Below are 17878 nucleotides of genomic sequence, written 5' to 3' on the forward strand. Positions count from 1 at the left end.
ATTTATTTTCTGAGTCATTTGAAAATAGGTTGCATACATCATGCGTCACTACCCCTAAATTCTTCAGTGTACATTACCTAAACATTCTCTTACATAACCACAGTGCAGTTATCAAAATAGGAAATTGAACAAATTTCCAAAGTACTTTTCAAATTCAAATTCCCAAAGTTTTAAAAATTGAAATGTAATCCACGTATCACAGGTTCACTCTTTATGTACAATTCAGTGGTTTTTAATATATTTAAAAGTTGTGCAACTACCACCGTCTTTTGAAAACATTTTTATTACCTTCGCCCCAAACAAAACCTTGTACCCATTAGCAGTCATTTCCTATGCATCCTCCTGCCCTCACCCCGCATTCCCTGATAATCACTAATATGCCTTTGTCTCTGGATTTGCTTAGCATGGGCATTTCATATAAATGGAATCATGTGGTATGAGGTCTTTTGTATCTCACTTCTTTCACTTAGCATATTGTTGCCAAGGTTTCTACATGTTGTATCTTGTATCAGTGCTCCATTGGAAAAATACTCCATTTTGTGGATATACCACATTTTGTTCATCATTTATTTCGATGATGTGAACATTTGTGTAGAAGTTTTGCATGAACATTTATTTTCAGTTCTCATGGGTGTATACCTAAGGAGTGTTAATTGCTAGGCCCCATGATAACTAACTCCACATTTGACTTTCTGAAGAACTGGCAAACTTTTCTTTGCAGCTGCGCCATTTTACATTATCATCAGCAATGTATGAGGGTTCCAACTTCTCTACAACCTTGCTAACTTTTTTATTTTTAATATAGCCATCCTAGTGGTATGGTGGTATCTCATTGTGGTTTTGATTTGCATTTTCTCAATAATTGATGAAGTTGAGCATCTTTTTATGTGCTTATTTGTATATCTTTGGAGAAATGCCCATTCAGATCTTTTTCCCATTTCTTGATTGAGTTTTCTTGTTGAATTGTGTTTTTTATAAATTCTGGGTACTAGTCCCATATCAGGTACATAATTTGCAAATATTTTCTCATTCTATTGGTTTTCTTTTCACTCAGTTGTGTCCTTAACATTTTAAAATTTTGGGGAAGCTCAATTTTTATATTTACCTATTTTTTTCTTTTGTTGCTTGTGCCTTTGGTGTCATGTCTAAGAAACTGTTGTGTAATCCGAGGTCATGAAGATTTATGCCTGCTTTCTTCTAAGAGTTTTGTAGTTTTAACTCTTACATTTATGTCTTAGATGCATTTTGAGTTAATTTTTATATAACGTAAGGTAGAGATCCCACCTCATTCTTTTGAATGTGAATAACCAATTTTCCCAACACCATTTGTTGAAAAGACTATTTTTTTCTCCATTGAACTGTCTTGGCACCCTTATCAAAAGTCAATTGACTTGTAAATGTGAGGGTTTATTTCTGGAGGGTTTATTTCTGTTAAATTCAGTTTATCTAGATGTCTTATGCTCCTTCCATACTGTCTTGATTACTGTAGCTTTTTGCAATAAGTTTTGAAATTGGGAAGTTAAGTTCTCCAACTTTGTTCTTTTTCAAGATTGTTTTAGCTATTCTAGGTTATTGGATATGTTCTTCTCTTGATTGGGTCTTCAGAAGAGTTTAATAGGGAGTATGTAAGCTGGAGAATTTGTGGTCACATACAAAAGACCCTCCCCCTCATTAATAATATTCTAACTCTTGAAATTTCTGCCCCTCTTATATACACTCTTGTTGGACTAGGGGGATAACTCATGTGATTTAAACCTGTGTTTGCCAGGGTATGAGAAGAGCAAGTTGTCACAATATTAGTTTTTGATTTTTTTTTTTCATGTATCCTCTCCTTGACAGACCATGGGTATATGTTTGAGAGGAGATAAAACTGCGGTGGGAGGAGGTGGTTGGTTTCTGTAGTTGCAATCTGAACACATCTGATGTGGACTATAGTCTGCATGAAGAATGTAAATGGAATTTTTTTTTTCAGGATAATAGACAAATGGATAAGTGGAATAAAATATAAACCATGGTAATTAGAGTTTTTGCCTTTGGTATCTTCTAACAACTACTTAAGACGTGTGAATCCAATATTTAAGTAACATACAATTTGCTTGACACCCAAGCTAGTGTTATCACCTATGTGATTAAATTGCAAAAACAAATCTTAGATGTCACTGCTCAAATGGTTGCAATTATATTAAATTGTTAGTTATTTTCATTTTATGAACAGTGAGAGTCTATACTATACTTTAGTACCTGTTTCACTTAGGATTTGATAAAGAAAAGTTTATTTTCTTTTAGTTTGAAGAGAGCATTAAGTAAGGCTATACTTAAATCAGGTGTGTGGATTTGATGTATTATTCCTTCCCCAACAAAATATAGAATAATATGATCATACAGTATCAAAGGTATTTTTCTGTTGTGTATTATTATCTCCTTGTGGTTAATCTGTTACAATCATTCACTCATTCTCTAGAAAAGAAAATCAAAGTTTAGTTTAGGGTAGGACCTCTTCTTTATGAATTCATGTCATACAAAATAAAGTTGTCTTTCAGAAATTAGAGTCCTTGGCAGCCTGTTTGATTCTGATAGGTATTGTAGAGTGGACTTGTTTATTTGACAATAATTTATAGAGAGCCTACTATTTGAAGAAGCTTGTGCTAGGCTTTGGAATGACAAAGATGAAAAAGTGTGGTCTCTGCCCTTAAAGATATCAGTCTTTTCACAAGCATGAACATTTCAGGGAACTTATTAAAACAAGGTAAATTATTTATTCAAATTATATTTGTCCTTCCAAACTCCTTTCACATATTAACAAATTTTATTTGAGTGTGTTCAAGGCATTGTGTACTTTAATTGCAGTATCTCTTTTAATATTTTCATGGTCTGGTGACAATCCAAGATCCTAAATGCAAATGTATGGATCATTGTCTGTGTAAGTTGGATGATCACTATAAAGGTTGATGTTTGGAGGTCTTACTTCAGGAGTTTGATGAGTTTTTAAGGGGCAAGTTTAAAGGGGCAATGATTAAAAATGAAAGGATACAAAGTCCATCAGCATTAGCTCGTCTTGGGTTCATATTTAAGCAAAACCACAGCTGCTTCATTATGTTCTGTAAACTCTCCAAGCATGTCCTGCTTCAGAGCCTTTGGCGTTTGCAGCTTGTTCTCTCAGGAGCATTCTTCTCTTAAATATCCGTGTGGCTTCCATCTCCTCCTTTTAGCGGTCTCCCCGAAGGCCTTCCAGCTGCCTACTATATGTATGTTGCATAAACGCCTCAGGATCACCAGTTTTAATTCAGAACTCATCATTTCCCCTCACCCCAATTTTTTTTACCTCCATCTTTGTAAATTACATTGCCCTAAAAGTACTGTAGTCAGAAACCTCATGTCTCATAAAGGCTATTTCTTCTCACCGTACACATCTAAGCAGGCATTAAGTCCTGTAGGTTCTTTCTTAACATCTTGTTCATTTGTCCCTTTCTTAGGGGGTCTCTTTCCTTAATGCTTCTGCCATAAATAAAACCATCATCTTTCATGGCATTTATTTCAGTAATCCCTGGCTCTGTCTACCTTCAAGATTATACCCCTCTAATTCTTACTGTACTGTGCTGTATTTCAGTAATCCCTGGCTCTGTCTACCTTCAAGATTATACACCTCTAATTCTTACTCTACCATGCTATCAGAGTAAATTCTCTAATGTCAGTCCAGTCATATCACTCTTTTGACAAAAAGTCTTCTCATTTCTTAGATAAAGGATAAATCAGATTGCTTGATGTGGCATACAAGGCTATTTAGGATTTGGCTTCTATTTTTTAAACTCTATCCTTTTTTACCCTACTTTATTTGTTTTTTGTTTCTAGTCATACCACATTTTTGTAGTTCTCTGAACATATCAGGGTATTATAGGCCCTGGTTTAATTTGCTTCTGCTGCTCTGGCTTCTAGAATCATAATAATAGCTATTATATGTTGAGTGCTTATTGTCCAGTGGGTTAAGTACTTACCTATATTCTCAAATAAACTTTACAAGTACCATATGAAGATTTTGATTTTAATCAAAAATCAAAATTGCAAAAACAGGGTGTCTGGGTGGCTCAGTCAGTTAAGTGTCTGCCTTTGGCTCAGGTCATGCTCCTGGAATCCCGGGATGAAGCCTGGCATCTGGCTCCCTGCTCAGTGGGGAGTTTGCCTCGCCCTCTGCCACTCACCCAGCTCATGCTCTGTCTTTCACTCTCTCTCTTTTTTTTTTTATTTTTTTTTTTTTATTTTTTTTTTTTAAGATTTTATTATTTATTCGACAGAGATAGAGACAGCCAGCGAGAGAGGGAACACAAGCAGGGGGAGAGGGAGAGGAAGAAGCAGGCTCATAGCAGAGGAGCCTGACGTGGGGCTCGATCCCATAACGCCGGGATCACGCCCTGAGCCGAAGGCAGGCGCTTAACCGCTGTGCCACCCAGGCGCCCCTCACTCTCTCTCTTAAATAAGTAATTTTTTTAAAAAAATGCAAAAACGGTCCCAAATTACAGGTGAGGAAACTGAACCTTAGAGACATTGTGTGATGTACACAAAGTTATCTATCTAGTAATGATGGAGTTGGGATTTTATTTTATTTTATTTTATTTTTTAAAGATTTATTTATTTGAGAGCAGGGTGGGGGGAAGGGGCAAAGGAAGAGGGAGAGAATCCCAAGCAGACTCCCCACTAAGCCTGGAGCCTGGGGTGGGGCTGGATCTCACAACCCTGAGATCATGACCTGAGCCAAAATCAAGAGTTGGGTGCCTAACCAACTCAGCCACCCAGTTGCCCTGGAGTTGGTATTTTAATTCAGGTATCTTGGACTCTGAAGTTCATGTTTGTAGCTACTACTATACGCTGCTGCTGCTGTCACTGATGTCGCCTCTTACCCATCCTGTTGGATACCTCTTGTTCCAGAGTTGTCATCTCTAACTCATGTCCTTTATTACTACTCCAATTGGAATTTACCATTCCTTCTGTGTTCTCATGTTGTCTGTATATAGCTATTATAGCATCTGTAATACTTTATTGCATTTATTTGATTGTCTATTTAATTAGCAAGAGTCATGTTTTATTTACTTTTGTGCTCCCAGTATATAATAGAATGTTTGGCATATAGTAGGTGCCTAATAAATGTTGAATGAATATATCTGTAGTGCTTAATATGCTCATGTTACTTGTTAGCCTAAAATGAGTATGATGAATTCTATATTATTTTTGTGGAGTGGAGAGTAAGAGTATAGGAAGGCAAGGCAGACTGACCTTAATGATAGTAGTAGTGGTAATATTAATAAGAATAATAGCAACTAATATTTGTTTAGCAATTACCATGTGTTAAGCACTGTTGTGTAATTTTAGATACAGTATCTTGCTTACTCATCAATAACCCTGTGATATGCTTACTGCTGTCCTTATTTTATAGCTGAGGTAAATGAGGTTAAAGAGGTAAAACAAGTTAGCTAAGATCACACTATGAGAGATGAACTGGTATTCTAAGAGTCCTTGCTCTTAGTCATTATGCTTTCCTGTCCTTATTGGTATTAATTGGAGGTTTATGGGTTTTTGAGGCTCTTTTTAACTTATTAAAATCAAGTATTTCTTTGGAGTGTTGAATGCTTATTTTCTATTTGGGATAATGAGTAGAAGCCAGGACTCCTTTACCCATTTATTATGATAGAGAAAATATAAAGTTTATCCTTTCAACATTAAGATTTTCTTGGCTTTAATTGCCAGATACTTCATTCCTTGTGACTTTTCTAATAAGTATGTGATCAGTGTTCTTTTTAAAAAACCTATTGTGGCACAAATTTTTTGTAGATGTGTTGTAAATGTACATTAGAAATAATGTAAATGTGGGTGCCAGAAATTACTAAATGAAACTTGATTTGTCTGTCTTTTTAAGAACTCTGCCAAAGAGGTGTTAGTGGGTTCGATAATCTTGATTACACTTAATTTTATTTAAAGATGTTTTTTCCTGGGATGCCTGGGTCGCTCAGTGGGTTAAGTGTCTGCCTTCAGCTCAGGTCATGATCCCAGGATCCTGGGATTGAGTCCCGCATCGGGCTCCTTACTCAGTGGGGAGTCTGCTTCTCCCTCTGCCTGCTGCTTCCCCTGCTTGTGCTCTCTCTCTCTGACAAATAAATAACGTCTTAAAAAAAAAAGTTTTTCCTGACATCGCTACTGTTGTTAAACTGAAGATTACCATACTTACAGTTTTTTTGCTTACTTAGTTGATTAGTATTTGTTTTAGTTACACTCCATTGTTGAGAAGATTCACTTAATACAGCTTGGTGTGGTAAAAAGAGTATGAGCTTTGGAGTCCAAAATATATGGCTTCAGATCCTGTATGGTTATGTGATATTGGGCAAGTCACTTAACTTTTCTGAGTTTCAGTTACTTAAAATGAAAGCCAGTTAATTTACTTCATTGAGTAGTTAAGATGATTGAATGGGGGGGGCTCCTGGGTGGCTCAGTCAGTTAAGCTTCCAACTCTTGGTTTCTGCTCAGGTCATGATCTCAGTGTTGTGAGATTGAGCCCCGAATTGGGCTCTGTGCTTAAGATTCTCTCTCTCCCCCTCTCCCTATACCCTCCCCTGCTCTCTCTCTCTCTCTAATTTTTTTTTAATGTGCTTAACTCATGGTAGCTTTTTTTTAAAAAAAACAGCAGAGTTTTTATTTTTATATTTTTATTATTATTTTGTTAAGCAAACTCTTTGCCCAAGGTGGGGCTTGAACTCATGACCGTGAGATTAAGAGTTACATGCTCTACCAACTCAGCCAGCCAGGTACCCAAAGTAGCAATTACTTTAAGGAAATCTTCCTTTCTCCCATCTTTAATTAGAAAAATAAAAAAAAATAGATTCTGTATTAAAATTATACATTAGAAATTAAGTTTTTGTAGTTGAGCAAAGTGAAGTTAATTTTCTCTAGCTTTAACTTAGAATTAGGAAAAGCACACTTGTTCTCTCTTGTACTATGTGAAACTAATCAACTTTAGAAACCCCAAGTTACCATTACTGTTTTTTAAGAAGAGGATTGTGGGTCTGAAATTGGGAATACAATTTTCCTTGTAGAAAGAAACTTGAAAAGTTTTTATGTTAAGGAATACCACCTTTTCATTCCAGTATTCTGAGATGTTTTTGCTGATTTTATTGGGTCTTACATAATCAGCAAAACTCATTTCCTAAATTTATCGTTATTTGGTCCTAAATTGCAACTCACTACTTTCTCCCTTTAAAGCATCTTGGGGCATGTTTGTGGTAATACTACTGCTGAAACTTTTGGATACTGTGTTTTTTACAAAAAAAAATTGCTCTGTCCTTCACTAATTATCTCTTGGAACACTGATCCATACTTTTTGCTCTTCCAAGTAAAGACCAATTTTAAACCACCTGCATTCTAAAATGGTATAAATGCTGATTCTGACTTAAATAGAGGGCTTGCTTGGAGTGGGTAAAAGTAAGACATACTGGTCTATCCAAATATAAACTGTACAAAAGAGAAGAGATATAGCAAATACATTTTTTAAAAATGTTTCAGATGTTTGCAGTGTTTTATTTAGCTTTCCATTTTAAAGTGTCAAATCTCTTTTCTTTTTAAAGAGAATTTTTTATAAATTTATTTATTTTTTAGTAATCTCTACACCCAACATGGGGCTTGAACTCACAACCCTGAGATCAAGAGCCGCACATAGAAGGTAGCAATTGGTTATTGACAAATGTTTAGGTGAGATTTTGTGGTTTACTTTTTTAAGACCTAAAACATTAATATTGTTAATTAATATTGTTTTAATTATAACACTGCTTACTTACACTTGATAGAAATTTTGTGCGGGTTTTTTTGTTGTTGTTGCTGTTTTTTACTGGAATTGAGTTTTGGCCACAGCATAGCTTGGTTAATAAGTGATTTTTCTAACTAGATTTTGGCCAGGTAACTGACTCTGTTTTTTTTTTAAGGTGATAGTAGTTGAGTCTGTGGTTAATCTTCCTAGTAACTGTTGCCATCCAGTTGTTCGTTTCTGAAATGTCAATTGTGATAAAAAGATAGGAGAAAATTCTTGTTCCCCTTTTCCACCCTGCCCCTGCTTTGTTTAAATTCTAGTTGAAGCTATTATACTCATGTTTTTTTAAAGAAGGAAGGGTCAGAAAAGACTTTTCAGAGGAAAGACATAAAGTATTTTGCCTGTAGCATTTACAAAAGATTACCTAGAAAAGAAAAACGGTTTTTTGGGGCCAGATTCCCTCTCAACATTTTTCTTCCACCTTTTGGTTTTGTAACTAATCAGGAGATAGAAAAAAAAATCTGCAGTCTTAAAGACTTGAAATAAACTTTCTTGTCATTGGAAAAAACAGTGATACTATAGGTGAGTATTTATGTTTGCAGCTCAGTGTAGCTGCTGGATCCAGGGTTACGTAATTATCATTGGGCCGTGGGGACATTTCTGTGATCCTCTAGCTTTATGTAAGACACTTGGGGGCTTCTGTATTCATTTATATGATAAAGACTAATTTAATTAGATATAACATTATTTTGGACTTACCCATTTCCTAGATGTGTTTTTTGGGGACTATATCACCAAGCCTTTTATGTTAAATACACAGAATTGGTCTAATTTAGTATTTCCATGTCGCTATAAATGGTTTCCATGTTGGCTGGTTGAGGTAATGCCATTGCAATCTGAATTACAAAAGTATGTATTTCAGCAGGTTTACCAGGTTAAGATATTTATGAACTGCCAAAACCAAACCCCCAAATATTCTCAAAGTAATAGGCGTAACTGGATATTTTGTTCTTGTATCGATTCCACATTGAGGCAGGCTTTTAAAATTTTAGAGAGGGTAGGAGAAAGGATATATTAGAGTTGAGTGCCTTTTGGCATATCTAACTGTATTCAAATCATCTGTGTATATAGTTAGGTATAATTACAACTCATTCTGGGAAACTTAAGATTTTTCCCACAAGTGTTGTAGATATTTAAAATTTGATCCTTTTATTATTCATTTATTTATTTTTAAGTTTTATTTATTTAAGTAATCTCTGCATCCCACGTGGAGCTTAAACTCATGACCCTGAGATCAAGAGTTGCACATTCCTCTGACTGCACATTTAGGGCCAGCTGCCCCTAAAATTTGATCTTTTGGGTCAGAACTTAACTATAAAGTGCCTAAAACTAACTTGAAAGTTGAAGTGATCATCACAAGAAAAAAAATTATAACTGTGAAGTGATGGGTGTTAATTAAACTTTCTGTGGTGGTCATTTTCACGGTACATACATATACGAAATCATTATGTTCTACCCCTTAAACTCATACAGTGTTGTATGTCAGTTATATCTTAATGAAACTGGAAAAAATAAATAAAATTTTAAAAAAGAATTCAAGTGAATTCTGATGAAAATGTGTCATGTGAGATTCTCAGTGAATATCATTCTTCCAGTTTGAAAGAGCATAGAAGATAGACACTGTGGCGAGGGACAGGACAAAAGAGTTGTAATTACACAGAATTAATATTCTAAAAATTACATTTATATAGTGTTTTATTATTTTCAAATTATTTTACCTTATTTCATCATTCCAGTAGCGCTGTAAGACAGGTGGGGCAGGTATTATCTTTGTTTATTGAGGAAGAAATGGGACATCAGAAAGGTGGAAAGTGATGTGCCTAACGTCACACATAGTGCCTGGTGAAACTGATAGTTCAACCTCATTCTCCTGATCTGTAGTACAATATTCTTTCCATTATGTCATGTTGCCTAACTGAAATTTGAATTTACATGCATTTTAAGATGTAGGAGAATTAAACTGAAGAAATTGTCTTATGAATTTTAATTTTTAGAGAGAAGTTATAAGCCCTTTGAAGGCTAGGGACATGTTTCTATTTTGTGTTTTTTTCCAAACTTGATTCTTCCCACGCAGTTGGGAATGTGCTGTCTTGTGTATGTGATACTAATATTACTGACATCCAGGATGACATTGCTACTGGTTCTCTGTCTTTCTAGTGGAGGTGACCAGGTAGACCATGAGCAGTCTGTCATATTTTACATGATCTTATTCAAATCTATCCCCAGTTGTTCTTTCTAGCCTAAAGCCATAGTTGTACTCTAGGTTATTTATGGTTTTTTTAAAAATTTGAAATAAATTTACATACCGTAAAATTTAGCATTTTAAAGTGTACAATTCATTGGTCTTTAATATATTTACAAGATTGTGCAGCATTCACCACTATCTAATTCCAGACATTTTCATCATTCCAGAAAGAAACTTTAGACCCATTAATAGTCACTCCCATCTCTCCCTCTCTGACTCTCCATGTAACCACCAAGTTACTTTCTGTCTCCATGCTAGACATTTCATATAAGTGGAATCATACAATAATTGACTTCTTCTTTCTGGCTTCTTGGACTAAGCATAATATTTGCATGGTTTATTTATGCTATGGCATGTGTCGGTACTTATTCCTTTTAACGGTGGAATAATGTTCCATTTTTTGGTTATACCACATTTTGTTTATCCATTTACCAGCTGATGGACGTTTGTGGGGGTTTTTCTATTTTTTGTCCATTATGCATAATATAGCGATGAACTTCTGTATACAGATTTTTGTATGGACATGTTTTAAATCCTTTTATGCACATAGAAGTGAAATTTCTGGGTCATATGTTTATTCAGTGTTTAATTTTTGGAGAACTACAAAGTTGTTTCTTACAGTCGCTGTGTCATTTATATTCCCACCAACAGTATATGAAGGACCTTATACTTTTTTAGAGTGAACCACTCATCACTTTTCAAATGCATCTTCAAGCCCCTTTTTTATTTCATTCCCTTTTGCTTCCATCCCCATGTCTAACTATCTCGTGAAATTCTGTGCGTACTAAAAGTCTAACCTAAATGCTGCTGTTTGTGCAAAGTCTTGGATTACTGGGGCTGGAAGCAAGTTCTCTCTCTTTAATGCATATAGCTGTACCATTTATTTCTCTTTGAGGCCTTTTGTAATAGTCATGTTGCCTTTGACTTATATTTTCTACCACATTTTTGTACTGTCAGGGTGCTTTATATAAAACAGGACTTCAGGGCACCTGGGTGGCTCAGTCGGTTAAGCGTCTGCTTTTGGCTCAGGCCATGATCCCAGGGTCCTGGGATGGAGCCACACATCAGGCTCCCTGTTCAGCGGGGAGTTTGCTTTTCCCTCTCCCTCTGCCCCTCCCCCCTGTTCATTCCCTCTCTCTCTCCTCTCTCTCTCTCTCTCTCACATGCTCTCTTTCTCAAATAAATAAATAAAATCTTAAAAAAAAAACAGGACTTCAGTAAATATTGGGAAAATACGTAACAGAGGATAGAGAGCCCTTAACTTGGATTTTTAAAATGTTACGTGGTACGAGTCTGTATTTGTCTCCATATTATGTGTAATACCATTTTAGACCAATGCTTTTTATAAAATAGAAATGTTAACTTCTTTTTTTTAAAAAAGATTTTATTTATTAATTTGTCAGAGAGAGACAGAAAGAGAGAAGCAGGCTTCCCACTGAGCAGGGAGCCTAATGTGGGACTCGATCCCAGGACGCTGGGATCATGACCTAAGCCGAAGGCAGATGCTTAACTGACTGAGCCACCAAGGTGTCCCAGAAATGTTAATTTCTAAATACCATTTGTAATAAAAAATTCCAGGGTTTGGCATGATGATTTTATCTATCCTCACAACTGGCAAGTATATGGACCTGCAAATATCTAATAATTTCTTGGGCCTGTGAAAAGGTTTTTATTGTACAAGCAGTTATCTTTTATATCATTTAACAACTGATAGGGTACATTTATCTACTGGCATGGATCTAGAATGGCATCTTTGTCTGTAATTACGTATTGAAGAAGCTGTATTGTAGCATAGTAACGTGGCTCAGTGTTATTAGATGTGAAGTTAAAGGTTTATTTTGTAAAATTTTAGTACCTCACTAGGTGATACAATGTATCCAAATCATTTTAACTTTACAGTCTTCCTTAGGATACTTATTTGGTGGCCATTATGAAACTGATGACAAGCTAACCAAATATGTCAAATAATGTAGCCCAAATACTGTGGCCCTCCAAGGTAGCATTGCCTAGTAGTTAAGAGCATAGACTGTGTAGCTATGTGGCGGGGTTTGGAACCTGTCTTTGTCATTTATTAGCTGTGTGGCCGTGAAGAAGTATTTAACCTTTCTGTTCCTTTTTTTCTGTCTGTCTGCAAATATGTTAACTTCCCTGGTTATATGTATTTACATATTGTAGACATGTCTAGGTACATAAGTATATACTCATGATTATATACGTGATAGTCATGTTCATGTTTACATATATATATACTTTTAGCAAAGTAAAGATTATATTTTTTGAATCTTGTGATTTTCACTTCACTTTATGACGACTTTCTCATGTCACCAAATTTGCTTCAGAAACATTGTTTTTAATGACAGCATGGTAGTCCATCCTGTGAATGGACACAATGTATTTACCAAATTACCAATTGTAGTTTTTTTCCTGTCATTTTTGGAATTTGAATTAATGTGCAGTGACCATCCTTGGATATTTTTGTCTTGCTTTCAGATGTTTTTTTAAGGATAGATTCCTTAAAATGGAATTACTGAATCAAAGGGCATGAGCCTTTGAAAGCATTTTGATACACATTTCCAAATCACTTCCCAGAAAGACTGTACATATTTTGTTAAGAAAATTCATTTAGATGGGGGGCCTGGGTGGCTCAGCTGTTAAGCATCTGCCTTCGGCTCAGGTCATGATCCCAGGGTCCTGGGATACAGCCCCAAACTGGGCTCCCTGCTCGGCGGGAAGCCTGCTTCTGCCTCTCACACTCCTCTTGCTAGCGTTCCCTCTCGCTGTCTCTCTCTGTCAAATAAATAAATAAAGTCTTTTTAAAAATTTTCATTTAGAATTAAGTTGATTTGAAATTAGAGGGTTACATATTTATTTTCATAAGTTGCTTTTGTTTGTACCATTCATTCATTTCGACAAATACGGATTCAGTACCTACTGTGTGTGAGATATTGTTAGGCCCAGAGGACAGAGCAGTGAACAAACAGGTGTGGTTCCTAACTTCATGGAGCTTTCTTGTCTATAGGGTTCCAGATATTTGGCAGTGTATTAAATCTTATTTTCTTTTAAGAATCAGAATTTAATAAATTGATTACAAGAGAGGAAAAGCTGACCCTTAATGACCTATCAATGCTATCTGGTCTTTTTACTATCTAGTCCTGTTTACATCTTCCCAGGGACTATATTCATGTACTTGTTTCATTAAAAAAAAACACACACAAACAAAAGCTGCTTTTCAAGCTCTGTGCTAGGCGCAGAAAGTACAGTGTTCTTCAGGAAACTTGAATCTGGTGTGTCTGAGTTATACTGTAGTCATGTCTGAAGATAAGCAGATAGGAGGCTCCTTTAAAGTCCCTTCCCACAGCCCCATATTTCTACAGTAATTTGTCTGCTTATACTTAAATTCCAAACCAGAAATCATATTATCTTAAATTACAGTTATTCTAACAATATTGAGATCAGTTTCATGGATATTGCATTTTTAATTCCATTTTTAATTCGTAAACAGGTCGAATCATTTATTTTGGACCAAGAAGATCTGGATAACCCGGTACTTAAAACAACATCAGAGATATTCTTATCAAGTACTGCAGAAGGAGCAGACTTACGTACTGTGGATCCAGAGACACAGGCACGATTAGAAGCATTGCTGGAAGCAGCAGGTAATTTATTTATTGTTTTCTTATTTTCATTTCTTTAAAAGTCTAGATCTCTGTACAAAGCTGTATAAGATTACCCAAAAATTACCTGACATTATATGAAATTTGAACTCTTAAGGTGTATTATAATTTTTATTTCCTAAAGAAATTGTTCATGTTTTATATTTTTAAAATTCTTGGTTAAAAGTTTTCAGTGGATGATTCTAGGGCTCAACACTGTTTTTAAGGTCTTAGATAATCAGCCAGTTATCAAGGAAAACTTACATTATAAATGTGGGAGATAAAGTTGGTTCATCAAATTATGAATCTTTGATCATAACTGATTTAGGGTATTCTGCATGTGATTATTTACTTATTCACGTTCATCTGTGGGTAACTTAATTATAAATTGCTATTTTTTTTCTTAGAATACTGTTAAATAAAAATTGAACACAAAGTTAGACTGAAATATACCAAGCTGTATACCAACTTTTTTTTTTTTTTAAAGATTTTATTTATTTGGGGGGGGAAGAGCAAGAGAATGGGGGAGGGTCAGAGAGAGAAGCGGACTCCCTGCTGAACAGAGAGCCCAATGTGGGACTCGATCCTGGGACTCCGGGATCATGACCTGAGCTGAAGGCGGGTGCTTAACTGACTGAGCACCCCTCAGGCACCCCTGTATACCAACTTCTTGTTCTATGGTAGCATAAGAGAAAAATCTGTGATAAGCATGCTTTCTCAGTAATATATACTCATCACTATTTTATATTGTACAACCTGCATGTAATTTGTTGTACCAAGTTTCCGTTCCACTATAATGAAAGCCTTTTATCAGCTAAAATTGTTTTAAGAAGAAAGTTAACTTTTTCTAATCTTTGTATATTGCTTTTCTCTTTTTCTGTATATTGCTTTTGAGATATGTTCACTTTGTATGACACTCCTTTTAGTTACTTATATAGCATAAATATATGTGCATATTAAATACCTGTAAGAATTTATTTTTACGTTTTTTTAAGATTTATTTATTTATTTGAGAGAGAGAAAGAGCATAAGCAGAGGAAGGGGCAGAGGGAGAGGGAGAAGCAGACTCCCCGTTGAGCAGGGAGCTCCTCTCAGGGTCCTGGGATTGAGTCCCACATCAGGCTAGCCTGCTTCTCCCTCTGCCTGCCGCTCCCCCTGCTTGTGCTCACTCTCTCTCTCTCTGATAAATAAATAAATAAAATCTGAAAAAAAAAAAGTATAGAAAATTTCATTCAGTTTCTGAGTACATTTTTTAATTTTTAATTTTTTTCATGTTTATTTATTTAACTAATCTCTACACCCAACGTGGGGCTCAAACTCACAGTGCGGAGATCAAGAGTCACATGCTGTTCTGACTGAGCCAGCTGGGTGCCCCCAGTTTCTGAGTACCTTAATAAACATGATATTAAAGATAGGTATTCAGAAAAATCACAGCAACCTTTTAGCACGTTTCATATTGACTGAAGAAAAACAGTATTACATTTGACCAAATAATGACTAGGACAAATAAGAGTTAAAATAAATTGAGCATTTTTATATTATTCTTGGAAAGACATAGACGTTACATTAAGAATGAGCTTACTAGGGGCGCCTGGGTGGCACAGCGGTTAAGCGTCTGCCTTCGGCTCAGGGCGTGATCCCAGCATTATGGGATCGAGCCCCACATCAGGCTCTTCCCGCACTGAGCCTGCTTCTTCCTCTCCCACTCCCCTGCTTGTGTTCCCTCTCTCGCTGGCTGTCTCTATCTCTGTCGAATAAATAAATAAAAAAAGAAAGAAAAAAAAGAAAAAAAAAAAGAATGAGCTTACTTGATATCATCTTGTTATTCCTTTAACTTTGTCCTGTTATGGAAAAGTATAGGTATAATTTATAGCAGATTGACTTTTAGTCTACCTACTGTGTCTTTTTGGAACTGATAGAAACTTAAAATTAACAACAAAATAAGACTGTTTAAGGCAGAACTAGTAATTTTTTTAAGAAAGGTAATAAAGATCACATTAGTAATAACATTGAATGTCCCTTTGATCCTGGATTTCCAGTGTGACTCCTACTCGTGATATCGGGATATACTGTGTAAGATTCCTGAACTGGCAGTGCCATGACCACCCTCTAATTTTGGGGTGTTTGTTTGTTTGTTTGTTTTGCTTTGTTTTGTTTTTGCTTTGCTTTGGAACCTTAAATTATTTTGCTTAGAGCAAAGAGAAATGTGGAGAAAAGACATCTCTCTTCTCCCAAGTCTTCTCTGCTTTCCTTTTCTTCCCCAGATCAAGCTTTGTTTACTGGTGGTAGTACATTTTTGCTCTCTGGTTTAGGCTCACATTTCACTCATGTTGTGAGTATTACTCCTTAATATCCCTAATTAAGGGTTTTTAACTCATTTTTATTTTTTTTTCTGGGCATCTCCTGATTCTCATTCAGGGCTGTTTTCTGGTACATTTAACATTTTTCTTTCCCTATTTTCTTCTCTTTTTGTTCTTAGTAAGTCAGGGATAAGCAGCAAGATACCTTAGAATTGCTTGTTTTTCATACCTATATTGATAGAAAGAAAATAAACCTTGGAAATAATGATTATCTGCTTTCCAGGAGGTGTCAAAAACCATTGAATTCTTAAATTTTGTGTATTTTGACAATTTAAATTCCATACATGGTTGGATAGAATGTTCTGTCTAAAGAAATTGTCAGGTATATTTTAAGATTTATTTATTTTTGAGAGAGAGAGAGATGGAAAGAGAAGGAGAGAGCACGACTTGGGGGAGGGGCAGAGGGAGAGAATCTCAAACAGACTCCCCGCTGAACGCAGAGCCCAATGCTGGGCTTGATTTCACAGCCCATGGGATCATGACCTGACCCGAAATCACCAGTTGGATGCTTAACCGACAGCCACCCAGGGCCCCTGTCAGATGTATTTCAAAACGATGTGCTCCTTTCTAAGACCTGTGCAAGTTGACTATTGGATGAATATTTTCTTTCTGTGCTTCAGTATTTTCATTTGCTTTTTTGGATGTTGTGATTGAGGAATTTTTAGATTCTTTGTTTTTTGTTTTAGTAATCTGTACACCCAACATGGGGCTCAAACTCATGACCTTGAGATCCAGAGTCACACGCTCTTCCATCTGAGCCAGCTAGGTACCCCTAGACTCTGTGTTTTTAATTACAAAAACATATTAGGGATTACTAGGCTTCTTAAGGAAGATAGAATTCTTGACACTATTTTAACTGAAAAAATGAATCTGAAAAAAATTTTCTTTAAAATTCTTTGATATTCTTAGAGAAAATTAAGGGCTAAATTATTTCAGGGGTGCTTGGCTAGCTCAGTTGGAAGAACGTGTGACTCTTGATCTGAAGATCGTGAGTTCGAACTCCATGTTGGGTGTAGAGACATTTAAGTAAGTAAACTTTAGGAAGAAAATTAAAGCTATTTCAAGAAGAATTTTAAAATTATTTTCTAAAGTTTAAATGTAATACAATTAGAAATAGCTAAAGCAATATGAAATGTATTAAGTAGATAATAAAACCTTCCCACTGTCAAGGTTTACGTATACTTCCAGACTTTTTCCTTTGTAGCTTTATAAATACGTGTATATGTTTAAATATACATAACTTTTAAAGTAATGAAGTAGGGTCATATTACACATAATATAACTGCTTTTTTTTTTTTTTACTTTATTATGAGTGTCCTTCTATAATATGGTATGTCTATCTTTCTCCTTTATCTATCTATTTATTTATGTTTATTTATTTTTTTAGAGTGGGGGAGGCAGGGGTCACAGCGAGAGGGAGAGAGAGAATCTCAGGCAGGCTCCACACCCAGCACAGAGCCCAGCATGGGGACCTGGAGATCACAACCCAAGGAAACCAAGAGTTGTACGCTCAACCGACTGAGCCATCCAGGCAGCCCTCTCTTTCTCCTTTTTTAAAGGATAAGATAATATTCTGTTGCTTAGATATACCATCATTTATTTTACCAGTTCCTTATTGAGAGATGTTTAGATTATTTCCTATTTTCCAATATCACAAACAATGCTGTAGTTTATATTCATATGTAGCTTTTCTTATTTGTATCTTTAAAGGATAAATTATTTGAAAGTGGTATCACTGTGTCAAAGGATGTTTACATATAAAATTTTGATAACTTGC

General features: G+C 35.6%; 1 protein-coding gene across 4 annotated transcripts in view; it reads left to right on the top strand.

Moving 5' to 3' along the window:
- The window catches only part of LOC100472320 (ankyrin repeat and KH domain-containing protein 1), a 120740-nt gene that overhangs the window by 11215 nt on the left and 91647 nt on the right, over positions 1–17878 (top strand). For all 4 annotated transcript variants that reach the window (XM_034656122.1, XM_034656123.1, XM_019795673.2 and 1 more), the window contains exon 2: positions 13591–13744. In XM_034656122.1, coding sequence (XP_034512013.1) covers positions 13591–13744 — 154 coding nt within the window. The remainder of the gene's footprint in view (positions 1–13590; positions 13745–17878) is intronic.

Source organism: Ailuropoda melanoleuca, chromosome 3, assembly GCF_002007445.2.
Source record: "Ailuropoda melanoleuca isolate Jingjing chromosome 3, ASM200744v2, whole genome shotgun sequence".
In the NCBI taxonomy this organism is placed as follows: domain Eukaryota; kingdom Metazoa; phylum Chordata; class Mammalia; order Carnivora; family Ursidae; genus Ailuropoda; species Ailuropoda melanoleuca.